Source organism: Microcaecilia unicolor, chromosome 2 (assembly GCF_901765095.1).
Source record: "Microcaecilia unicolor chromosome 2, aMicUni1.1, whole genome shotgun sequence".
NCBI lineage: Eukaryota > Metazoa > Chordata > Amphibia > Gymnophiona > Siphonopidae > Microcaecilia > Microcaecilia unicolor.
In genome coordinates this window covers 377,555,753-377,582,832 of record NC_044032.1, presented here as the reverse complement: position 1 = coordinate 377,582,832, position 27,080 = coordinate 377,555,753, and the positions used below count along the sequence as shown (strand labels likewise).

Here is a 27,080-nt window from a genome sequence, read left to right as displayed (position 1 = left end):
TTTAGTCTTCGCCGCGCCACTTACCCCTCCACAGCGAAATTTTTCTATTTTCCTGGTTGCCGGAGAATTGGGACGACCCTTTAGATTAGGCTTCTCTTCCTGGTCTCTTCAGCCAATCAGAGCGCATTTCGCTGACAACAGCCAGCTAAGCCCGCTTTGATTGGCTGAAGAGACCAGGAAGAGGAGCCTAATCTAAAGGGACGTCCCGATTCTCCGACTCAGGTACCGAAGGACTAGAGAATGCAAGTGAGCTACAACGCTGTGGAATCGGTAGGGAACGGGAATTACCAATGTCTTTAATGCATCTGGGCCTGAGCCTGATATGACACCACTCTGGGGGTGGGAACTACCACCGGGCTACTGCAGTAGCCTGGCAGTACTTCCTTTTTACTTCCACATTTGGCTTACCGCTGCTTTGTAAAAGGGGCTCTATGTGCCATCACATTTAGGTACCATCTTACAGAATAGTATGTACCTACCTGGAATAGTGGAATTGTACATGTATGTTGGTATTCTGGTCATTTACACATGTTCTTGATGTTGGCACCCTCTTTATAGAATTAGCTCCATATGAATGAATGTACACTGGGTATCCTCAGTGCAAGATAGATGGGTACATTTATGCCAGAGTATCTTGTAAACTGCCATAGTTGTTTCCCTTTGAAAACTGCTTACCAGGTCCACAGGAAGAAAGGTACCTGTGAATTTTGCTGTGAGATGGACCTCTGACAATAGCCCCATCAAGCAAACAAAGATGGATCTGTTTCTACAACAAACAAAATCAAACCTAAATAAGTCTGTATGATAACTAAAACGTCGGCTCTGGCTCATTTTCTGCCTGTCATTTTATCACTTTCCCACGTATACTATTTTTGTCCTTTCGGTTTCTTGACTTATTACGCCTGACTGCTTAAATGACTATCTTACATGCTTGGTGACTGCATGAATTATGGAAAGCAAGGAAATTGAACTTAATGATGTTTCCCACTGTGATATGTGAATGTCTCAAGACGGTATCTGCTCCCTCTCCTTCATTTCTCTCTCCGCTTTCACTCACCTACAATTACCCCATACGAAAAAAGTGATTGACTAAGCACAAGTCATAGGCAGCAGCTGCTAATTGTAAGCCTTACTCGATAAACATTAATCATATCCTTTTAAAGGGAGGCAAAATCATACTCCTTTTGAACTTTACTATGTTTTTTTTAATGTTTAAAAATGTTAGGGGCCAATATTCAAAGACACTTATCCAGCTAAGAGGCAGTACTAATGGATAAGAAGTGCCAACAAGATAGATAAAGTACTCAACAGCACTAACTGGATTGTAACATAGTAAATGATGACAGATAAAGGCCTGAACAGCCCATCCAGTCTGCCCAACAGTCACACTCATTATCAAGTCATGATTAAACCAACAATGAATGTGATATAAAATACTTGATCATTGTCTTTCTTTGGCATTTCTGGGACATAGACCACAGAAGTCCTCCCAGCCCTGTCCTTCAGTTCCAACTTCTGAAGTTGCCATCAAAGCCCACTTCAGTCTATCCAAATCCATCATTTGCCAGACAGAGACTGTAAAAGTCTACCCAACACTGTCCTCATGTTCCACATTACTGGAGTTTACATTGAAGCCCTCTCTAGCCCAACCTAAACCGGATTGCCATAAACGGAACCCAGACCGTATAAGCTTGCCCAGCACTGGCCTTAGTTATTCACATCCCCAATCCATGAATTTTCAATGGTGTTATACAGAACGTGCTGTTGAAAATTCTTATACTGCCCCAGCACAATCCAGAAAGTGCCTGGATGGAGTACAGTGGATCATGGTCATTACATCTAACTCAAGTCTTATCGCTATGGATTTTAACTTAGGACAGCAAAAAGATTGCCATAAATTAGATCACATGGAGGGGTATAATCGAACAATCTATTTGGCCGGCGCCGCAAAGAGCAGTCCCGAACCGTATTATCGAAAAAGATGGCCGGCCATCTTTCATTTCAATAATACGGTTGGGGCCGGCCAAATGTCAGAGATGGCCGGGTTTGAGATGGCCGGCATCGGTTTTCACCGATAATGGAAACTAATGCCAGCGATCTCAATCCCGGCCAAATCCAAGGCATTTGGTCATGGGAGGAGCCAGCATTTGTAGTGCACTGGTCCCCCTCACATGCCAGGACACCAACCAGGCACCTAGGGGGCACTGCAGTGGACTTCAAAAATAGCTCCCAGGTGCATAGCTCCCTTACCTTGGGTGCTGAGCCCTCCAAATCCCCCCAAAACCCACTCCCCACAACTGTACACCACTACCATAGCCCTTAGAGATGAAGGGGGCACCTACATGTGAGTACAGTGGGGTTTTTTTTGGGGGGGGGTTGGAATGCTTAACATTTACCACCACAAGTGTAAAGGTAGGGGAGGATGGGCCTGGGTCTACCTGCCTGAAGTGCACTGCACCCACTAAATACTGCTCCATGGACCTGCATACTGCTGTCAGGGAGCTGGGTATGACATTTCAGACTGGCATAGAGGCTGGCAAAAATATATATTTTTGGGGGGTGGGAGGGGGTTGCTGACCACTGGGGGAGTAAGGGGAGGTCATCCCTGATTCCCTCTGGTGGTCATTTGGTCAGTTGGGGCACCTTTTTAAAGCTTGGTCCTGAAAAAAAAAGGAACCAAGTGAAGCCGGCAAAATGCTCGTCAGGGCCGGCTTTCTTTTTTTCCATTATCGGGCGAATCTGGCCATCTCGTGAGCACGCCCCCATCCCGCCCCCGTCCTGCCTTCGCTACCCTACCAACACGCCCCCTTGAAGTTTGGCCAGCTCTGCGACGGAAAGCAGTTGGCGCCGGCCAAAATCAGCTTTTGATTATACCGATTTCGCCGGGTTCAGGAGATCGCCGGCCATCTCCAGATTTGAGTCGGAAGATGGCCAGCGATCTCCTTCGAAAATAAGCTGGATAGCTTTACAGATAGCTGCTGATTCCTGTGCAGTACGTACAGCCGGATATGATCAGTGGTCTATGTATATTCAGCATTGCTAAATATCCGGACAATGTTACTGAATATATATGGTTTTATCAAAAAGGGGAGTTTAGCGGTCAATATGAATAAATTTAAAATGCTACGACCAGTGATTAAACAAACCACTGACTGTACTGGCTGAATATTGATATGAATGTTTGTAGTACAGTTGTTTTTGAAAGGTGTTTCTGAGAGGTTCTGCTTTTCTCTTGTTAGAATCCATGAAACAACAATTAAATACTAAAAGCACATGCAAAATCATTGCAGATTTATAGAAACAGAAAATATCATCAGTGCTTACAGTTCTTCCATTCCATATGCCAAGAAATGCATGAACTGTAAGGGATGTGCATGGTAAAAGGATTTTCTCGTGTTATTTTCAGTTCACATGGAGATTCGTTCCCTCATTTTTTTTTCAGTTCATTTCACACTTTTGTGTTAATAACATTTTAAATGCCTATTAGAACTTTTTAATGTGCATAAATTGACTGTATTTGTATTAATGTGTAAAATAATATACTTTGCAGCAATTTTGCACATACTTTTCTAAGGTGCTTTAACTAACCAAGTAACAAATGCACATCCCTAATCAGCTCTGAAATAGGGCTTGATAACATGGAAGTGTTGTAGCTAAATGTTGCCATTTCTATTTTAAATCTGCTTCATTTCTGGTAGGTGATTAAAGCTGTCGAGGAAGGTTATCGTTTGCCAAGTCCCATGGATTGTCCTGCTGCTCTGTATCAGCTCATGTTGGATTGCTGGCGAAAGGACAGGAACAGCAGGCCCAAGTTTGAGGAAATTGTCAGCATGTTGGACAAGCTTATCCGTAATCCTAGCAGCTTGAAAACTTTGGTTAATGCATCAAACAGGTATAACTTCTTGCAGAAATCATTTTTCATAGATTGCATCATGCCAGATGACCCTCAAAAGAAAAAAAAAAACATGCTTTTTAGATTATACATATTCTGGTCTAACACACCCTTGCAGCTTTCCCAAAATGTCATTTCTATGATATGCTTTGGCAGATAAATGAACAGCTTGATTAGTTTAAAAGTGGTTCCTTCTGGATCATGCAAATGACAGCACTGTGGCATTCATAAATGTTGGTTTTAGCTGAATTAATGGAATGTATGCAGTCATCTTGAAGCTGTGTTTCTTATTACCCTCAGTTCCATAGAACCAAGATCTTATGAAATCATACTGAAAGTGTGTGCCTGCTGCAGTTGGTGTTTTTATGTGTGTGTCCCCTAACTCATTGCTTCTCAACCTCGTGGCACCCTCAGCCATCCGGGTTTTCAGGATACCCACAATGAGTGATCATGAAAGAAATTTGCATGTTCTGTCTCCTAGCTATGCAGATCTCTCTCATGTATATCCATTCTGAAAATCCAAATGGCACTGAACTAACCTTAAATATCTTTAGAATGAAGGTTGGGCAGACTGAATGGGCCGTACAAGTTTTATCTACCATCATCTACTATGTTATTATGTTTCTAGACTTACCCTCCCTTTTACAAAGCCATGCTAGCGGATGCCGGTGCGGTAATGTCGATAGCTCATTCAAAGTGAATGGGCTGTATCTGCATTACCGTGCAGCAGCGTGGCTTTGTAAAGGGGGAGGGGCTTTAGTTTGATCAAGCTTTGTATGAGAGCAGATCCTTCTCCAGTTTTTAAAGTTGGGTGTAAAGAGTGATTTGGGAAGGCACCTAAGGAGGCAAAGATGCCAGATTTCATGTAAGGAAAGTGTGCAGTGTCCACTTATTCTGGAATGGATAGACTTATCTCTATCAAATTTAATATGGAGATAAGACTTTTTTCACTTTCAAAATATTGGGATGGAGGGAGGATGCAGGATATGGCAGAGCTGGCATCTTTCCAACAGAAGTGCAGGGGAGCAATATACTGAATACGGTATATAGGTAATGCCACACTGGGAAAAGACCAAGGGTCGATCAAGCCCAGCATCCTGTCCACGACAGCGGCCAATTCAGGCCAAGGGCACCTGGCAAGCTTCCCAAATGTAGTCAATAATTCAAGTCAAATCAATAGGGATGCACAAGAACAAAAATGCTGGTTCAATTTTGAATTTTACTGATTATTTTTGCAGTTTGTAGGTGTTTCTTTTTTTCAGTCCATTACTTATATTTGTTTTATAAAATACATGTTCAGAGCCACAAATTGATTTTACATGCATGGATTCTCAGGTTTATGTATGTACAGTAGATTTTGCTTGCACATTTTTGATGTCCAAATGAACCAAATTTGTGCTAATTCGAATCCCTTTCACTGAAGCATGGTTACAAAATTATTTAGACACAAAGAATGTATACATTTTAGTTTATTTCAACTAAAATGTTTATTTTGCTTCAATTTCTATAAAGATGTACAGTGAAATTTTAGATCAGGTTTACACATAAAGGGAGCAATTCTATATATGGCACCTAAAAAATTGGCGCGGAAACCCATGCCGACTAAGTGTATTCTATAAGGGGTGCCTAGATTTAGGCACGGTATATAGAATACACATAATAGATATCTCAGCATCTAAATCTATGTGCCTCCATTTACACCAATGAAAATGTGGCGTAAATCCTGGCTGCATTCTATAACTGCACAAGTAAATTTCTGAAAGCCCACGACATGCCCATAGCCACACCCCTTTTTGCTTGCGCATGTTAGAAGTTAGGCACACTACATTATAGAATGTGCTTAGCGAATTGTGCACGTAAATTGTAATTATTGCCATTAGTGCTCATTATTGCTTGTTAAGTGCTGATTAGCTTGTTAAGCCATTTAAGTTATGCACATTGAATAGAATATGCTTGTATTTTGGCATGGATCTCTAGGCATGTTATATAGAATCCAGGGGAGAATGTTAGCCTTTTAAACCCGCTACAAGCTAATAGAAAATATTAATAATATCTGCTAATTTGTATGGCTGAATATTCAGCTGAAAACCTAGAGGTCCTTTTACTAAGCTGCGCTAAAAGGGACCATTTGCTGTGATTAGCAAGTAGGTTTCCCCCCGCACTGAGGCCACTTTTGGCATGGCTGTAAAATTGCTGCATTTTAATTTTTTCTATTAATGGCTAAGAGATGTGATGAAAAAAACATTTCTAATGGATGCAGAAGACATTAGATCTTGGGCAAATCACTTAACCCTCCATTGCCTCAGGTACAAACATAAGGATTCTTTTACGAAGCTGCAGGAAAAATGGCCCTGTGCTAGCGGTGGGGTTCATTTTTTTCCTTGTGCCAGGGCCCTTTTTACCGCAGCAAGTAAAAAAGCTCCCAGACACACATGGCCATGAGATAAGAGAACTCTTACTATGTGAACATGCAGCATGGAGCTCTTACCACCACCCATTGAGGTGGTAATAAGGGATCCCACGTTAACCCATGCGCTGCCTGATTACCGCCGGGTTACCACCACACAAGCTATTTCTGGGGGTTTTCTTTTTCCCCTAGAAATGGTGTGTGCTCGGGGTGGGGCTACCACCAGTGGCCGCATTTTGCCGACCGTAGTCCCGGAAAAGCAAGCGGTAAGCTCGAGTTGGGCTTACCACCACTCTGTAAAAGTGCCCCCTAGATTGTGAGCCCTTATAGGACAGAGAAATACACAGTATTGAATGTAACTCACCTTGAGCTATTACTGAAAAGGTGTGAGCAAAATCCAAATAAATTAGGGACGTGAACAGAACAAAAATTTGTTCTCAGTTCATTAGGCCATTTTATCCATTTTTGGATGTTTTTTTTTTGGTTCATTTTGCACATTTTAACAAAACATTTTTAAAGGTCATTAAACCTAACTGAATATGTATTAATTGTACTCAACTTTTTAAGGCACATTAGCAAGCTAAAGGGGGAAGTTATCAACATGGGCTACTGTTAAAGATAGGTTATTTTACTACAACTCATGCTATTTTAGCACAGGACCCATTATATGTAATGAGATGTAATTACTAGTAACCTGGATTAACAGTAAAATAATCTGTCTTAAGTGTAGCCCATTTTGATAACTGCCCCCCTCCAAATGTGCACATTCATAGAAGGCAGTTTTATAATTGAATGCATAGCCTATCAGGACCTATAGAGTACATTGCAAGGCAGTTTGGATATAATACTTCTCTGTGTTCAGCATTCCTAAAAACACATATTTCTTTCAACTGTCCTGTCACTCTTTTTCAACTTCACATGCTTAGTAGCAGTGTTGTATAGTAACTAAGTAAATGTAACTAGTTACTGTTCTTAAGCAAAAGTTTTGTCACTTTAACTTGTAAAGAAGTACGGGAAATATTTTTACTTTTACTGAAGTAATAATTTCACCAATTTTTACTACTTTTACTCAGTTACATCTGATGCTTGTACTTAAAAGTAAAAGAGGAAGTGAGACATAAATGACAATTCCTCAGTAAACGAAATGAAATAGTAAAACCTGGAACACACAACGATTCCAATTTTGTGAAACCCATCTTTGTGCAAGGGTCTGGGACCAAAGAAATACATGCAGTTAACCGGAGAGTGCACTTAACTGTTGTGACCCAAAGAAGCTTGACATCTGATAAACATATGTACAGTACTGTTTATTATACGTACAGTATACAGTCTCTGTCAACTGACATTATACAGTCTCCATTAACTGACATTAGGCTTACTTGAAGTAATCAGTCATAGTCCTCTGTACTCTCTTGTGTCTGTGAGTTCCATAGACTACGTCTGCCAGATGGTAAAAACTGTCATAGCACTGACATCCAGTGGCCTCCAGATAGGCCCGCACGGTGTTGAAACTCTCCAGCGCTCTTGCAAAGGTGACAGGAGGAGGTTGTTGAATTTTGTCAGCATGTGCCTCGCTGCTCATTTCATCATCTGTTTCATCATCAGCCGTTGCCTGCGTGTAGGTGCATATCTGGACATCAGTGCTGTCGTCAGCTGTTTGTAGATCGTAATCAACAGCTACGTAGTGATGAAACTCCTCTTCAGTAACACTGGCTGGGATGTCAATAACCTGTTCATCTGACATGTTTGCAACAGCTGCATCTGTTTCATCCCTCTCCACATCCCTAACAAAGCTTGCCCGCTTGTAGCAGTTCACAATGGTTGCCTGTGTAACATGATTCCAGGCTTCTTTCTGCATATGTAGGGAATCCAACAGTGATAGATTACGAGCCAGTTCAACAGCACGTTTATCCTTGCCAGTCTGGTCATCCATAACGCTCATCACACGACGTAGCACAAGAGCCCAATAATGTTGTTTGAAATTGGCTATTATGCCCTGATCCAGAGGTTGGATCAGAGAGGTAGTGTTTGGTGGCAGGAAGACCACCTTAACGTTAGACAGCCTGACATCATCACTGTGTGCAGCACAATTATCACAAAGCAACAAAATCTGATGCTTTTGTGCCCGCATTCTAATGTCTAATTTCTTTAGTCACTATTTCCAAATTTCCCCAGTCATCCATGAATTTGCGTTAGCCTCGTATGACACAGGAAGTCGCTTAACATTCTTGAAGCAACGGGGCTGTTTGCTCTTTCCAATGACAAGTAGTTCCAACTTCTCACTCCCATCCATATTGCAGCAAAGGAGGATCATCAGTCGGTCCTTCGACGTTTTACTACCTGTAGTTTCTGCTTGTTTGAATGCAAGTGTTCCATCAGGAATCGCTCGCCAGTACAGACCGTTTTCATCAGCATTGAAAATGTCACAAGGTGCAAACTCGTTCAAGATGGTAGGAAGAACTGAAACAACCCAATTTTCAGCACCAAAGTCATCAGCGTCTCTCACCATGCTGTTTCTTGAATTTTATGCTGTTCCTCTTCTTCCATCTTTCCAACCATCCAACAGTGCCTTTGAATTCAGTTAGTCCAAGACTTTCAGCTAGATGGTTAGCTTTCTCCATAAGCAGTGGACCACTGACAGAAAACTGTCTGCTCCTGACTCGAGAAAACCACCGAAGAGCATCTTCTACCTCCTCAGCTTTTCCCGCCCGTTTTCTTTTCCATTGTGGATTTGTATTGTTTTGCCAGTCTTCCAGAAGCTGGTCTTCTGTTCAAGATATGTGAAATTTGACTGGGATTGACACCATATTCTTTAGCAATAGATGCTTGACTTTGTTTGTTTTCTAAATTTTTTAGAATTCAGTTGTTGTCTGAACGAATAGAAGAACTTCTATTCGTTCTGATGATGACTCCAATGTACACTCTAACAACATTCTTTCACTTATTTATTTATTTATTTATTACATTTGTACCCCGCGCTTTCCCACACAATGCAGGCTCAATGCGGCTTACATAGTAATTTGAAATACGTCTTATAATAGAAGTTTCAAAATGGTAGTGAAACATTATAAAGCTGAGCTTGATAATGTATGATTAGGATAAGAGAGGATAGACAGGATAGGATAGTATAAGTTGGGAGAAAAGGGGTAAGGAGGGATATAATAAAGGAGAGATGCCTGCCTGTGGCAGTTAACCAACAAGATTTCAAATTTACTGCCCCCTTATCACGTGCCAATCGGCTTCCATATTCCATGCATGCACTTATGTGGAGTCTTTCCTGCAGAGCAGCGGTCTTAAACCATGCATATAAGCGAATCTTGCACTTATCAGTGGTGCGCTAAACCGAAGTTCGTCCCCATAGAAATTGATGGCACCAAAAACAGGACCGAAGTACGGCATGCAGTTAAACAGAGCATGCGCTTATCCAACATGCACTTAAATGGACTGCACTGTACATATATTGCACTTATTTTCTAAAGAAAACATGTATACCTATAAACATATGTGTTGCCATCAAGCCTAGTATCCTGTTTCCAACAGTGGTCAATCCATCTCCCCCTAATTCAACTATCTTTATAATCCTTATAAATTAGTGCAATGTCACTTCCTTTCCTTCTCTTCTGTAGTTGCTGCATCACACTGTATCCTAATGAGCAGACATCCAGTAATAATAGGCCATTTAAAAACTGTAACTAAGTTGCCCATGTGGATACAAGGTAGTACATAGACACATGGACAATAGGGGCAGATATTCAAAACGATTTAAGCTGGCAGGAATCTCTCCTTCTCACTTAAATTGCCTTTTGCCGCCCAATTCATCTGCTTATCTTAATGCAGGCCCTGGCTGAATATCAGGCTGGGATCCACATTAAAAAAGTACTTAATGCTGGCCTGGCTGAATATTGGCCAGGCCTGCATAAGCTCTGGTAGCCTGCCTGCCCAAAATTATCTCCCTATATTCAATGCCAGTGTCTGGGCATGGCCCAGCACTGACTTTCGGGGGATAATTTAGCCGGCGATGATCAGCATTTTACAAAAACGTTGACTGCTGCCAGCTGAATACTGAATTTCAGGGGGAAAGTCTATAATGGAATGCCCACTATGGTTGTCATTTTAGAAGGGCTATACACATTTGAAGGTCCAATAAAACAAATAAGCATTCGATCCAGAAGATCCAGCACAAAACGAAAAGAAGCAGATCACCAAGATATATTTTTAAAAAGTGTCAAATGTATTCACTACTAAAACAATAAATATATAAATGATTTAAAACCCCAACATGGCAGGGCATGGTAAGATGGGGGCTTGAGTCTCGAGAGCTTACCAGGATCTGGCATTCTCTGGCGCTTTTTCTTGGTTCTTTTTTTCTGTTCTTCTTTGATGCCTCATACTAAGCAAAAGGGGTTGGTTAAAAGCCAACCGCCACTGGCCAGAACTTCTTCCCCAATCCAGAAGACACTGGACAGTATGCAACAAGGCACCCAGTGGAAACCGGGGTAGTGAACCCTTCTCAGAGCACAGATGGAGGAGCATTGGCTCTGTTGGCGTCGGAAACATCTCTGTTACCCCCGGAGCTGAATCCATCACCATGTCCTGCAATTCTCAGGAGTGTGGCAGGAAATCCCGCTGAAGCAGAAGACGCTGACGGCGGGACCCAGGTCGGCGGTGTCACACCCGAGTTTTCAGAGAGTATGAACCAGGAGTGTGGAGTTCCCATGGTGGCTATGTTGGAATCCATCAGGAAGGCAATTCAAGACGTGATTCAAACGGTAACTAGATCTGCCCAGGATACCTCCCTTCTTGTATCTTTGAAAAACGTTAAGCAGGAATTTGCTTTACAGTATTCACAGACACAGTCTGAGGTTAATAATTTGAAAAGTACAGTGGATGTCTTGGTGAAAGATAAGATTTTGATTCATCAAAAAATAGAGTAAATTGAGAATTATAATAGACGTTTGAATCTTTGTGTATTGAACTTTCCCAGGACTATGGGTACAACCTCTATGGATTTCTTCAAGAAGTATCTCACTGAAATTTTGAAGTTTTCTTCTTCGATAATTCCTCCTTTTAATAAGATTTATTATCTTCCTACTCCTCAAACCATGGGCAGTGCCCGTGGGGCCTGGTGATTCAGTGCAGACACAAGATATTGAGACTGGAATTCAAGATTTATCTGCAATGCTGGAAGATTCATTGACCGAGATTTCTGATCAAAGGACATTGATTGTTTCATTTGTATTTGAGCAAGATCTTAATGCAGTGATGAGACTGTATTTTAGGAACTCTCAAGTATCCTTTTGTGACCATAGAATATTGGCTATATCCAGATGTAGCAAAGGTTACACAAGATAGGAGAAAGTTATTTTTGTCTCAGAGAGAAGAAACGAGGGCTCTTGGTGAATCTTTTCTACTGGCATATACCCATGCAAATGTTTAGTTTGGTATTTAGGTATTAAGTATGTTTTTTTTGTACCAGAACAATTGAGAACGTTTTTGGATATGAAGAAACTTTCTGGTGGGTTGAGGGAAACAACTGGTTGAAGCTATGAAATGTATGTGGGATAGTGTATGTGGAATTGATTGGGTTAAGCCTTTCCTATGTTTGTTTCCTAATACTGATCTCCTTATTTTTAATTTCCCTCCCCCTCTGTAATTGAGGTCTAAGGAAGAGAGCATGAAGCTAGTCTCTACAAATTTTTTTTTTTTTTTTTTGGGGGGGGGGTTCCTTTTTTTTTTTTTTCTTTTTTTTCTCTCTGTATTTCTTTGAGCAAGTGTTAACTTTGTAAGATGTTTCATATGTTATAAATAAAATATTTTTTAAAAAAACATGGCCATGTTTCGCCCTATCAAAGGGCCACGTCAGGAGCTTGCAAAAGAACCCAAAGGTGTTATCACAAAATTTCACCTACTGCTTTAAACAACCCAGAAGTGTTTTATTTATTTAAAAATTTATATCCCGCTTTAACAAGGTGAGTTGCAAAATTTATATTTGTAAACAATATACACAGACAAAATCAATCTTAAAACATGCTAATTATACCCTAGAAACCCTATCTGCCTAGAGAGATAAATGCAGTACACTAAAGCATAAGAATTATTTTGCTAAAAAAAGCTTTAACAAAACAATGCATTTTCAATAATTTTACAAACTGTTGTACATTCCCCCAGCACCACAGGTAGCTGAGAAGCTCATTCCAAAACAACAGGAACAGCCACAGTAAACACAGGTTTCTGGGTCTCAACATAGTGGCATGTTGTGATTGAAGGACCAAATACTTAAGTACATAAGTAATGCCACATTGGGAAAAGACCAAGGGTCCATCGAGCCCAGCATCCTGTCCACGACAGCGGCCAATCCAGGCCAAGGGCACCTGGCAAGCTTCCCAAACGTACAAACATTCTATACATGTTATTCCCGGAATTGTGGATTTTTCCCAAGTCCATTTAGTAGCGGTTTATGTACTTGTCCTTTAGGAAACCGTCTAACCCCCTTTTAAACTCTGCCAAGCTAACCGCCTTCACCACATTCTTCGGCAATGAATTCCAGAGTTTAATTACGCGTTGGGTGAAGAAACATTTTCTCCGATTTGTTTTAAATTTACTACACTGTAGTTTCATCGCATGCCCCCTACTTCGCAGATTCAGAGTGCAATGCACTCCTTGGCATATACAAGTTCATTATCATAGTGAAGTACCCATGTCCATCAGCATACAAACGTTTAAAAACTAAGATGAGAATCTGAAACTGCACCCTGTACATAACATCATCTAATAATCTCAATAGTTGCCCAGCACCATAAGATTTTCAAACATTCATATTTTACTATCTTCCCTTATATCCATTATCTGTTGAATTTCCTATGATTTTACTGGTTGATTCAAGTTTCCATTCGATTCATCAATTAACATAACTAAAGGACCTCAATAGCACAATGTTTGCTATAGCTTTAGTGTACTGCATTTATCTCTCTAGGCAGATAGGGTTTCCAGGGTATAATTAGCATGTTTTAAGATTCATTTGTCAGAAGACCCGAGAGCTCCGAACTCTTAATACACCATTGGCTCCTCATCGGCCCACTCAACCCTCCTTCCAAAACACTGTATTCTTTAATTCTCAAAACCTTAGCATTTAGTAGTGGCTTGATAGCAGTTTGGTGTTAACAATGAAACCCATTATTCAATGTGACCAACATGCAGCATGTTTCGCAGAAGCTGCATCAGGGTCAAGTCAACTGTAACCAAAAGAAGATGCACATTATATTCCATACAATGTACTCCTAAACAACATACAGTTCATCACAGTAATCTATAAAAAGTTACTCACTCTTAAGCACGCCATCATGAAATTTATACTCTTAAAATGGTGTCAGCGTTCCTGCACTTTAAACAGTACTGCCCCCAATTCCCTCCAATCACATAACAGGCAACTGATGTAAACTTTTTAGTACAGGTGTAATAGCAGAATTTCTTGACGATCTCCTTGTTTTTGTTCCTTTCTAATCACATTTGAGACGTGCATAAATTAGCACTTAAATGTTTATCTTGCATAAACATCTAAGTTCCTATTTCACAAAGCCAGGATATACACATCAAAAACATTCTATGAATGACACAAAGTTTGGTGCTGTTTATAAAATAGCACTTAATTCTGGGATCCACGTCTACTTTTAGGAGCAAATGTACACCGACTGAACCCTAGTGTAAATCCTTGTGCCAATGCCCCTTATTCTATAACAATGTGCATAAATTGCAGGAACGCCCCTGATCTGCCCATAACCTTTCCATGGCCATGTCCTCTTTTCAGAGCCCCACATGCAATCTGCTTGTGTAAATTTGCACATGTAAACTTTAATTAATGCCAATTAGTACTGATAGCAAATCGCAAGGGGGGAGTGGTGTGGGAGTGTTTTGTGTGGGACTAGAGCATGCCTAGAAGATACACATTTATTCCTCATTTTTGATGGAGAATAAATGTTGATGTCCTAACAGATCTATGTCAGGATTTACACCTGCTACTAAGCACATTTAAGTGTCGGCAAACTGTTCCGATTGATCAGTACTGCACTGAAGGGATTAGGGGAGGTTGCTCCCTTAATCCCCCGGTGGTAGACAGTGTCAGGAAAATACATGTTTGTATTTCAAAACTGGCAAAGATAAATGTGCATGTGATGAGCAGCACGCAGAGAGCAAATAAATGTCCCTTTCTCCTGTAATTTAGAACAGATTACATTTGCAAATTCTATTCAGAAATACTGGTGAAACTTGAAATGTCCTGACCTGGATGTTTTAGTACTGACTTCTACATCCTGTCTAAAATGAGTTGCATAGGCTCTGGTTATGGCACTTATTTTAAGCCTATTCTACTCTTATAAAGAAAAGTAGAAAATAAGTATTGGTGCAACACTTACATCAGGTTTTCCCTGTACCTGGCCAGGGTAAAAGCCTTACCAAGGTAAATAAGTACAGAAATCTACAATTCAATGAGAGCTCCGTTTACAAAGCCACAGTAAAAAATAGTCTGGGTGCATCTTTTTGGCGTGCGCTGGGCCATTTTTTTACCACGGCTGGGGGAAAGGCTATTTTTAATGGGCCCACACTAGTGCGCATCTATTTACGGCCTGAGCCCGTACTGCCACCCATTGACCTAGTGGTAAAGGCTCATACGCTACCCATGCAGTAACCATGTAGTATGCACCAACGGGGACACACTGATGGTTACCGCCAGGAACTCCCCTGTGGTAGAAAATTATTTTCTACCACGGGATTCGACGCATGCCAAAAATCGGATTTACTGCTGGATGCACGCACTACTGGTTACACACACGTTACCCATGTGTTAGCCCTCCCGTGCCTTTGTAAAAGGGCCTCTGAATTAGTATGTTTTACCAAGGACAGTCTAGGAAGCAAAATAAGGGTTAAAGCCCTTAGGGCTAGGAAAGTTCTTCCAAATTGGCTCACTTGTTGCTCATAACCAGTAAAACAGGTTTTTTGTTAGATACCCAAGTTAGATATTGCATATTAGAAAAGTCCCAGATCACTTATTGAATGTATCTTCTTGATTACCTAATTAAATTGCTAGAAATGAGTATTCATTCCTCTTTGCCTAAAGCAATAGTGCTTTGATTATCTGGGTGCTAAATTATCATTCAGGGAAAGAAAGGAGAAATAAACCTACTCCTCTTAGAGCTACATCACATGTCTTGGTAGATTTAATTCAGTCCATATAGGACCAAATTTTATAAATGGTGCTGAAAGATTGGTGTCGAAAACAATAGGGCTTAACGCTATTCTATGAATGACGCTCAAAGTTAAGTGCTGTTTATAGAATAGCACTTAATGCTGGGATCCATGTCTACTTTTAGGTGCAAACATTTAACCAACTGAACCCTAGTGTAAATCCTTGCACCTAAATTAGGCACCAATCCCCCTTATTATGTAGCAATGTGCATAAATTGTGGGAATGTCCCTCATCTACCCATGACCCTCATATGCCCATGTCCCCTTTTCAGAGTCCCACCTATGATCTGCTTGTGTAAATTTGCACATGTAAAAATTTATGCCACTTAGTACTGATAATTGATTCTTAGTGCCCAATTATCACCACTAATTGGCTCATTAATCAATTAAATTGTGCACACTAATTTGGGTGCACACCCAATTTAAAGCACCATTAATAAAATTGGGGGGTTAGTGTCAAACATGGAAAGTTGTGATGCTCTTCTGCTTAATGGAAATTACTTAGTGGGAATAGAATTGTGGAACTTATGTCTGTCCCACAACTGGAAACAGTGAAATTGAGGATGGTGATAATATGAATCCAAAATTAGGCCTCTAATGAATATGTAACCCCTTTTTATGTTTTATTTCCAGTAAACTGATAAGCATTAAATTGAGCAGAAATATAGTAAAAGTTTACAAGTAACAGGAAGTAGGAAAAACATAAACCAATAACAGTGCAGTAGGAAATGCTCCATAAAAAAAGACCGGCAACCAAGAAGAGAAAGAAAAAAAAGGAAATCAAGAAAATATTAGAGAGCTAGATAGAATACAAAGAGGAAAATGGGAAAAAGAAAAACTCGTAAGGGTGAAAATCACAATCTACCTAACAAAAAGCTATGTACATCCACCTGCTAACCTGACACTAAGGGGGGAATTCAAGCGGATTATGGCCTTAACACATGTTAAAGGAATTAGTGTATGCTAAATGCTAAAAGACCATTCTAAACCTATAGGCTTTAGCATTTATCGTGCACTCATTCCCTTAACATGAATTAAGGTGCGTTCCCCACCTAATTCTCCAGTGTACTGAATACCGCAGACTTCTTTGAATCTATGTAATATGCAATATAGAAGGTTCAAAAATATATACGTTGCATTAACCAAGTTGATATATATCTACATGGAAATCAAGAAGGAAATGTGCTCCAAAAGCAATCATCTTCTGGCAAAACATTTACAAGTAGAGAAGCTGAATCTACTCATATTTTCTTCAGTATCACCAGGCCTATTAGGGGTATGCAGGCACATATTTTTATTTTTAGTTTCCCATGTGTTTTACAGGATTATTAGTTTTAATTGGGGGCATTTTCATTAATAATGTATGGAAAATGTTGGTTCAAATAAATCTACGTCCCTAGTGCATATTATGGGATACAGCCTAGAATACTGAGAAAGTTCTGAGAAAAGAGAATGAGAAAGAGAGCAGTCTTCAACTCGCATATTCTAGGGGTGATTTCTACAAAAATTAAGGAAACTTTTGGGGCTATGTAATATAGTACATAAGTGCATAAGTATTGCCACACTGGGATAGACCAAAAGGTCCATCAAGCCCAGCATCCTGTTTCCAACAGTGGCCAATCCAGATCACAAATTCCTGGCAAGATCCCCCCAAAAGTTCAATACATTTTATGCTGCTCAGTGGCGTTCCTGGCCTGGATGGCACGGGGGCGGAGGGCCAATGTGCCCCCCCCCCGGGTGCAGCGCACCCCCCTCCGCTAAATGACACCTTCCCCCCCCCTCCGGCGAAATGAACTCCCCCCCGGGTGCACGCCACTGGGGGGGGTGCCGCGGCACGCGCCTGCTCCGAGTTCGCTAAACTTAGCTTCGCTGCAGCTCCCTCTGCCCCGGAACAGGAGCCCAGGGGCAGAGGGAGCTGCAGCGAATGAGCGACAAAGTTTAGCGAACTCGGAGCAGGCGCACACCGCGGTACCCCCCCAGCGGCCTGCACCCGGGGCAGACCACCCCCACCACCACCCCCCTTGGTACGCCACTGACACCCCCGGGTGCACGCCACTGGGGGGGTGCCGCAGCGTGTGCCTGCTCCGAGTTCGCTAAACTTCGCTTCGCTGCAGCTCCCTCTGCCCCGGAACAGGAAGTAACCTATTCCAGGGCAGAGGGAGAGGGAGCTGCAGCAAACGAGCGACGAAGTTTAGCGAACTTGGAGCAGGCGCGCGCCGTGGCACCCCCCCAGCGGCGTGCACCCGGGGCGGACCGTCCCCACTGCCCCCCCTTGGTACGCCATCGATGCTGCTTATCCCAGAATGCAAAGTTGTTGGTGCCTGAGTTAGCATACGGTTACTTCACCTTGAGTACTGTGTTCAGTTCTGTTCGTCGTATCTCAAAGAAGATATAGCGGAATTAGAAAAGGTTTAAAGAAGAGTGACCAAAGTAATAAAGGGGATGGAACTCCTCCTGTATGAGGAAAGTTTAAAGAGGTCAGGGCTCTCCAGCTTGGAAAAGAGACGTCTGCATGGGGATATGATTGAAGTCTATAAAATCCCGAGTGGTGTAGAATGACCATCGTCGTGTCCTTCCTAACCTGAAACAAGCTGTTCTAGAATCTACACGACATTTTGCATTCTACTTTGTTGCTTCAGTCCTTTGGAACTCTCTGCCCCTCACTATACATGCCAGATCTTCCTGAAAGATATTCAAATCCCAGCTTAAGTCCTGGCTTTTCCAACAAGCTTTTTCTGTAACTTAAATTAAGTGCTTTTCGGTGTTTCACTGTGTGAAATGGTCTTTTTACTTGTAGTTCTTTTCCTGTGTGTTATGTTTTATTTTTTATAAATTTGTACACCGCTTTGAACATCAGTCACTTTGGTATAATCCGCATATCTTAATAAATAAGGCTCCATTCTATTGGAAAGAGTGGATAGATAAGGGAGTCTTCTATCTGTCTGATATTGTTAATGCTGATAATAGTCTTTGGTCCTTTTCTGAGGTGGTATCCAAATTTTCTCTACCTCCTACTATGTTCTTTCAATGGATGCAACTTACTCATAGTGTGAAGGCATCTGTTGAGCTGGCATCATTGTCATCTCAGCTGCCTTCTTTATTTGCCAATGCCCAGACACTAGTATTAGCTGGGCACACAGCTTCATCTATTTATAAAATTTTTATTAACGCAACACACAACTTCAATACTGCCCTTCAACATAATTGGCAGCTTGATACAGAGTCTGTGGTAGATGAAAATATGTGGTTCTGTTTCTGGTCTAAAGTTATGAAACCTCTTTCCTCTGAAGCGGTTTTGCAAGCTATGTTTTTTTTATACCATAAAACCAATTGGACTCCTCGAAAACTTGCTACTGCTGGCTTGAGCTCATCAGACAAATGTTGGCACTGTTCGCTGCAAGTGGGTACTTTCTCTTATATGCTATTTGAGTGTCCTCCGATCTTTCAATTCTGGAAGGCTGTTTGGAATATTATACAAAACCTTTTGCCCATAACTGATGACCTGACTTATTCAATTGTAATTTTTAAGTCCGTTCATGCAACTTTTGATTTGACCTCCCCGCAATCAAAACTATTGGACATTCTCCTCACTATTGCTCAACGGCATATTTTGCAAAACTGGAAAAACACACAGTTGCTGAATATTCATTTCTGGTGGAATACAGTCCTGCAGCATCAGAAGTTTGAGCTCGCCATGGCTGCGAAAAGTCGGATGATAGTATCTAAGAAAAAAATTTGGTCTATTTTGGACAACTACCTCCAAACTATTCAGGCCACACCTTAAACCAGTACAAAGGACTTATTTGTTAACCTGGATGCTTTCCACTCCTTTTTTCTCTTCTTTCCTTTCTCTTTTTCCCTTTCCCACCTGTTGTGTTTCTTGCTTCCTATGTTTTTCCATCATTGTTTTCCTGTTATTTGTATTCATTGAAAATTAATAAAATATTTGGAGAACTGAACTATACTCTAGCAAAGGCGGTGTATAGTCAGTCTAAATAAATAAATTAGGTGGCCTTAGGACATGTAGTAGAAGCCTAATCCATAAAAGGAATGTAGGTACCTTCATTCTTTAATAACATACTTAACTGGGTATATATGTGTGTATATATGGACTTGGGGAAAATCCACTGCTTGTTTCTGGGATAAGCAGCATAAAATATTTTGTACTTTTTTGGGGGATCTTACCAGGTATTTGTGACCTGGATTGGCCACTGTTGGAAACAGGATGCTGGGCTTGATGGACCTTTGGTCTGTCCCAGTATAGCAATACTTACATACTTATAAGCTCTTAGGTGCAATCACTTACAGCAGCTATAGAGTTGGTATGTTAGTGCCTACATGTAGCAGGTATCAATGTCATTTACAGTATTCTGTAAGTTTGAGTTCTGCTTATGCTCTGCCCCTGTGTATAACCCCCTTTAAATTATGCATATGGTAAGTTAAGCGGGTATTTGCAGAATAACGCTTAGGTGACATGCTGACATGAACACATGTAAGTGCACACATGTGCACATATATATGCTGGTATTTCAAACATTTGCTGGTAAGTGTTGAATTTTATACCACTTTCTTAAAGGGCTCCTTAGTGTTTTTATCAACTATGGAGAGTTTGAAAATCTGGATGTTTCATTGAAAATTATATAAAAAAAACAAAATTAAAATATTCCTATCATATTTATCACATGTTTAAAAGGAACAATTTTGGCATTAATGGATCTGACTGACACAGAAACGGCATATGGACAATAAACCGTGTTTTAGAAGAGTACATTTCAAAGCTAGTTACATGGGTAAGATTACTCTCACTTAAATGGGTCAGATGACACACTTTCTCTGGTATGTACACCTGTAGCCAGATTGAGTGGTGGAGGGGAGACATTCCCAGAGGCACTTTTAGGGCAAGGTTGTAAACACTGAACATAGATTGAATTTTCAAACCAATAGGGGCTGATTTCTAGAAAATAAATCTGCCCACAACAAAAGCAGGTAGAAAAGCATGGTTTTACTTTGGCAAAATACCCACAGACTTTTATACTTAGGCAAGCTGTTTGAGCATTGCCTCCTCAAGGGACAGAAGCTTACGATCTTCCAAGAAAAAAGGATGATATTTAATTAACAGAGTCTTAAAAATGTAAATGGCTTCGTTGCAGCACGCTCTATAGATATGAAAAACTGATAACTGTTCATTGCAAGATGCACCAGAATGTTACTTTGGATTTCTGCCAGTTTTGTTGAATGCACCTCCTAGAGATTGCCAAGGGATAGAAAAGGCACTGGAAAATGACTTGGAGTCTGTATAGTCTGTACAATGAGCTGTATTTTGAAGCAATTCATTGCTAGTTTGGCTCTCTCAGACATTGTGTCTTATTGCTCATATAGAAAGCAATTTATACACCAGTAATAATCTCTAAACTCAATATTCAGCAGCATAATAGAAAGGTGTTTTGCCACACAGAGATAAGAACATATAAGGGAATTTTACATAAAGGTCTGGGGAAGAGAGCTTTTATTTTACATTGGGTTTGGATATCAATAGCAAATCACTTTATATAGTTTCTGTAGAGACTGTCATATTTATGATATGCTATATAGAAATGTTATATTTTGATATAAATGCTTCGGTTCTCCATTTTGAGGATTAAGAGGGTATTTCAATGTGAGAATAGGAAACAGAGAACCTAGTAATCGTGAAATTAAGCTACTTCCGCCTTTAAATAGAAATCGATAGATGTATCACTATTCATGAACTTAATTGTTTTTCTTGATTACTAGATATTCCCTTGAACAGGATACTAAGGGGTCCTTTTACAGAGGTGCGCTGAAAAGTGGCTTGCGGTAGCGTAGGTGCGGGTTTTGGGCGAGCGCAGAATCATTTTTCAGTGCGCCTGTAAAAAAGGCCTCTTCCCCCCCCCCCCCCCAAAATGGACGTGCAGCAAAATCAAAATTGCCACGCGTCCATTTTGGGTCTCTAACCTAACCGCCAGCCATAGACCTTTTTGGATAATTTCCTAAACCATTATTAAGATGGACTTGGGAAAATCCACTGCTTATTTCTAGGATCAGCAGCATAAAATCTGTTTTACTGTTCTGGGATCTTGCCAGGGACATGTGACCTGGATTGGCTGGTATTGGAAACATGATACTGGGCTTGATGGCCCTTTGGTCTGTCCCAGTATGGCAACACATGTGTTCTTATGTTCTTAAGAGGAAAGAAGGGTAGGAGAAGAATGAAGAAATGAAAATGAGGCCCTGGAAAAGAACTTAAAGATGACAAAAGAAAAGTTGAAAGGAGAGGCTGCGACTAATAATTAATAATTATACAATGCCCAGACAATAAAGGTAGAATATATTTTATTTTCAGTTAAGTAACTGGAATGTATAATCTTGAAATGTGGAACCCTGATAATTTTGCACTTTATAGAAGGGAATGCATTTCTATCCAGTGCTGCATTGCATTCAAAATTCTCAGAATTTCTATTTCTGGTATGTGGTTGCTTATTCTGTGCATAAGGCTCTGTCTGTATTCTGCAGGAGTGGTAGAAGTGAAGTATTCTGCCAGTGTTTAGGTTCTGTGTAGGGATCTGTAGCGGAAGGAGGAATTATATTGGTTATTGCTATTTGAGCCCCAGAAATTAGTGCCGCTTCGCTATTACAGGTTTTCTATTTAGGTCTGGAATGGATGTTTTCCAAGGTTTGATTACTGCATCTTTAAGGGTTCCACACCCCACCTCACCGCCAGTCAATGCTACCTTGGGAGAGGTGGAGTTTTAGTGCCCATCTTAATTTTTCTGCCCTGTAGTAACATGACTAGTGGATAGGCCTGGGCCCTTGACAAATATAACCGCACAGGGGTGAAGTGAAAGAAAAATATTTATTTACATGCAGATAAGTCTGTAACCTGTTCTCTCCACAGGTCAGGGATAAATGAATATACAAAGTCATAGTCATAAGCTCTCTCTCCCGTGGCCTACTCCTATATGTCCATAGCACATGCTTGGTTTTCCCTCTACTGGGCAAGGGCCGCTTGTCTCTTCCTGGATTCCCTAGTGTTCCAGTTTCAATATTTAAAACTGACCACCACTTGGCCTTGACTTCCCAAGTCACAGTGTTTACCAGATGTTGACAAACATGCCCTACCTCAAATCCACTTCTGCTCTGCCACTTACGGGGTAGTACTCTTTGCTAAGGCCACTCTTCTTCCCCAGGCTCTTCGAGGTACCATGGCCCTGCTCACCACACCCTTGGAGTCCTCTGCATTTGGGGCCTACCCTGCTCTAAACCAACTCAAGGTCTGAGCCCTACCCCTCTGACTCAGCCTGAAACTTGTCAGGCTAGTGCTGCCTTCTGTAAAGTGGCTGAACCGCACCATCAGTGAGGGTGTTCTCTTCACCATACAACCCACTCCCTCACAATCCCGTTCAATCCTACCTATGACACCGCCACCTACTGCCTACACTGTCAAAACATAGAAATGTGGAAAATAACATCAGATAAAGACTATGCTCCATAATCTTTGTTAAACACTTCTACTACAACAGAGATTGACCAGACCCCTGAGGCAGGCCCTTTCGGGCTGAAACACGGCTGTGTCGGGTCGTTTTTTAAGCTGTTCTTCCAATAAAACCAACTTGATATCCTCACTTTTTTTTGCTTTTGTTGCTCACATTCACCTGAGGTTTGCTCCTCCTTTTTGTTTGTCTTTATTTAAATGTCTCTACCATATGTCCCCACACTCAACTTTCTTCCAAGGTGTAAATATTTAGATCTCTCAGTCTGCACTATATACTTTATGACAAAGACCACTGGCCATTTTAGTAGCTGCCTTCTGACTGAATCTATCCTGTTTGTATGCCACATCATCTCCTTTTCTGACTCTTCCCTTTCCCCTCCCTCCTTTTCTTATTCCAGGTTGGGAGGAGGATATAGTCTTAATTCCTCTAGACTCAGCTAAGTGGCAAGTGCCAGTAGCTTTAATGTCTACTAGCAGTTAATATTCATTTATTGTCTGTACTTCTGTGAATTTACCAACAATCCCTGAATTCTTTGCCATGTAAGTAACCTGGGTTTAATTCCTAGGCATAATTTCTACTTATTGGACCATCAGAACATGGGAATGGTGTATAAGTAATATTTATAGTTCAAGGGGTTAAAAGAATTTCAACATTGCTTCACATCTCGGCAAGATTTAGTATATAGTGCCTGCAGAATCAATTTTTTTTAACCCTTAACACTCTTTATTTGATTATCAATTAACACAGGCAATAGATCAACTACATAGAACAAAAGCCCAGTAGACTGACTACTATATATTGTGTGGCTCATTTTCAAAGCACTTAGACTTATAAAGTTCCATAAGTTCCTATGTAACTTTGTAGGTCTGAGTGCTTTGAAAATATGCCTCTATGGCTACTAACACACTTCAGAAGATCTGGTCTAGAAAAGTACCAATCATCTAAAAGCATATAACAACATATTTGCTATAGTTTTGATACCTCACATACCTAATTGATTTGAGCCACTAGACAGGAGAGAAGGAAATGAAAAACTTCATTCACAAAACTGCCCCGCCCCCCGACACTCCCTCCCTCCCTCCCATCCACCCACTGGCAACTAGACCATAAAAAGCCCTTGTCCAAAGCTATAAAGACTATGTTTATCAAGGAACACAGGGAAGAGCCAGTGATGATTACTCTCTGTCAGGTGCGTATCTGGAGTCCGGCGGTAGGGGGGGCCAGAGCCAGAGGGAGGGGGCATATTTTAGCCCCCCCCCCCCCCGCCACCGCCACCGACTCTCTCCATCCCCCCTTCCCGCCGTCAACCCTCCCCTGCTGCTTACCTGCGACATCAGACTCCGAACTGGATTCAATCAACAGCGTTACTTACAGCATGGCCATGGAAGAGTCGGATGAAGAAGAAATATGAAGACTTCGGGTCGGCTGGCGGGGGTTGGGGTCCCCCGCCAGCGGAAGAAATATTTTTAAAGGCAGGAGGAAGCAAACCTCGGCTGGCGGGGGTTGGGGCCCCCCACCAGCAAAGGTAAGCAGCGGGGAGGGTTGACGGTGGGAGGGGGGCCAGGGCAAAATCTGCGGGGGCCCAGGCCCCTGTGGCCCCATGCAGATATGCCCCTGCTCTCTGTGTGTTGCCAGTCCAGTTTTATGTGCTCCAAAAAGAGGGTTCAGTCCCTATTGAACCTATGCCTTTGGTCTCTCAATCATCTTTTCCATATTGACTATTTCCCACACCTTTTACAGCCACTCCATTTTGGAAGGAGGAAGTTTTCTTTTCCAGTACTTAGCAACCACATTCCTATTGGCCAGCAACATTCCAGCTAACATTGTAGCATACCACAAGGCACTATTCAGCTGGGGTTGTCTCTCATTAGCAGGATGCTCATCTCCATAATTTGAGAGAGAAGGGCCTGGACCTGCTTCCAAAAATTCTGAATACCAGAGCAATCCCACTCTATGTGAAGAAAGGAGCCTACCTGATTGCACTGTTGCCAGCATAAAAAAAGAAATTCTTTACAGGGATGTCTCAAGGAACTGTGGCATTCTGAGCCAACCTTTTTTTATTAATGACCCCCCCCCCCCCAACCTGCTATCTAGTATTTCTTCCCCACTCTCCCCTCCATCCATGATCTAGTACTTTTCCTCCACTACCCTGTCACTTGATGTGTGATCCAGTATTTCTCACTCTCTCTCAATCTTTGGCGTTGGTAGCTGTGCAGGGCGGAGTTCTGTGCGTCTGACGTCATGCACGTGCAGGACGTCAGACACACAGAAGCCCTGCCTCCACAGGCTAGGAACGCCAAAGATGACGCCATAGTGAGCAGACAGGGCTTGTGCTGGCGGGGTTTCGGGTCCCCCGCCGGCAAAGCAACACGAAGGTGGGTGTCTCAGGAAGGGGTTGTTGCGGGGGGGGGGGGTGCTGGAGGTCCTTGTGTTCAGCTGCAGCTTTGGGGGGGGGGCAACGAATCTGTGGGCAGGGCTTGTATTTTTTTAGGTTTGGTGCACGGGGAGGGGGTGGTGTTTGATGTGGGAACAGCTTGAATGTTTTGAGGTTTGGTGCGCGGGGGGGGGGGGGGTGTTGGATGTGGGAACAGTGGTCTCCGGAGTCATTTGCACTCCGGAGCTTTGGAGGTGCGTCCCCTTTCCGCGGGTGGGTTGGCAGGGGGAGGAGTAGGGAAACACGCTCCGCGCGTTTCCCTACTCCTCCTCCCCCTGCGTGGGTGTGAATCGTTTGTTTAGTTGAGTTTTTTTTTCCTGCCCTTGACGTCATGACGTTTGACACGAGGGCGGGGCACGGGTCAGTGGGGTGGCTTCACCACCATGAATCCACGAACCGTTCTGGGAGACTGACTAACTTCAGTGACGTCAGTGTCCTCAGAACGTTGAGGTTGCGTTTTATTATAGTAATGTTTATTTGTAAGCCGCTTAGAACACTGTGAATCGTGTGAGTTATAAATCTTTTTAAAAAATAAATAACTTATGCACATAACTGACCCTATTCTGTAAATTGCACATGCAGCTTTGCTCACTAATCACAAAGTTGTATGTGCAACTTTATAGAATTAGGGGGTGTATGTGCTTTGTTCTCTTCCAGATAAAATGTAATAAATTTTGTCATGGTCCCATGAAGAATTTGTGAGGTCCCCCCAACCCCCCCCCCCCCCCCGATACAAGCTGGTGACAAAGAGGCTGTAGGTCCGGTGGAGAAGGGGCTAGACCTTCTCCCTTATATGGTGGTAAAGTCCCATCCAGCGCATCCCAGGTTGCACTGGGCAGGGCTGGACGCCGCCATTTTCAAGGCAGCACTGGAAGAGGAGGGAGTGTACTGCTATACTCCCTCCTTCACTGTTAAGGTACCATGGGCAGGCCGCTAGTCCACCAAGTTTAGGGGCGGGTTCTTGAGTTTGCGGCCACTAGGCCACCTGGGCTTTTATTGGGGGTGTGAAATTGTGCCTGGGGTTCAGGGGGGCTGGAGATCCACACTTACGGCAGCTATACAGCTAGTGTAAATGTTTGTGCATAAGATCCAATGATATGTGCACCCCATCCACACTCCATCTGAACACCATCCATGTGTATGCCCACCTGCGTATTGGCTTATATGTGGGAATATGCTAGCATTCTAAACATTGGTGTGTAAATGTTAGCATCTACTTTATAGAATTACCCCTTATGTGTGAATTAGTGAGCAGTAAGCCACTGGATCAGAGCCGGTGGTTGGGAGGTGGGGCTGGTGGTTGGGAGGCGGGGATAGTGCTGGGCAGACTTATACGGTCTGTGCCCTGAAGACCACAGGTACAAATCAAAGTAGGGTATACACAAAAAGCAGCAAATATGAGCTATCTTGTTGGGCAGACTGGATGGACCGTGCAGGTCTTTTTCTGCCGTCATCTACTATGTTACTATGGGACAGCTGCTAGTGCAGTGGGGCGCTAACAGCACATGCTAATTCTTATGCTTAACGACTTTGTTAACGTTAATATTATGTTATGTTCTTATGTTAATGTTATGTTGCCAACTAAAAAATCAGCACTGG

At 42.0% G+C, this 27,080-nt stretch overlaps 1 protein-coding gene across 2 annotated transcripts in view; it reads left to right on the top strand.

Annotated features, from left to right (window-relative positions):
• Positions 1-27,080, top strand: part of EPHA5 (EPH receptor A5) — a 609,249-nt gene that overhangs the window by 569,974 nt on the left and 12,195 nt on the right. For both annotated transcript variants that reach the window (XM_030194566.1, XM_030194568.1), the window contains exon 15: positions 3,699-3,892. In XM_030194566.1, coding sequence (XP_030050426.1) covers positions 3,699-3,892 — 194 coding nt within the window. The remainder of the gene's footprint in view (positions 1-3,698; positions 3,893-27,080) is intronic.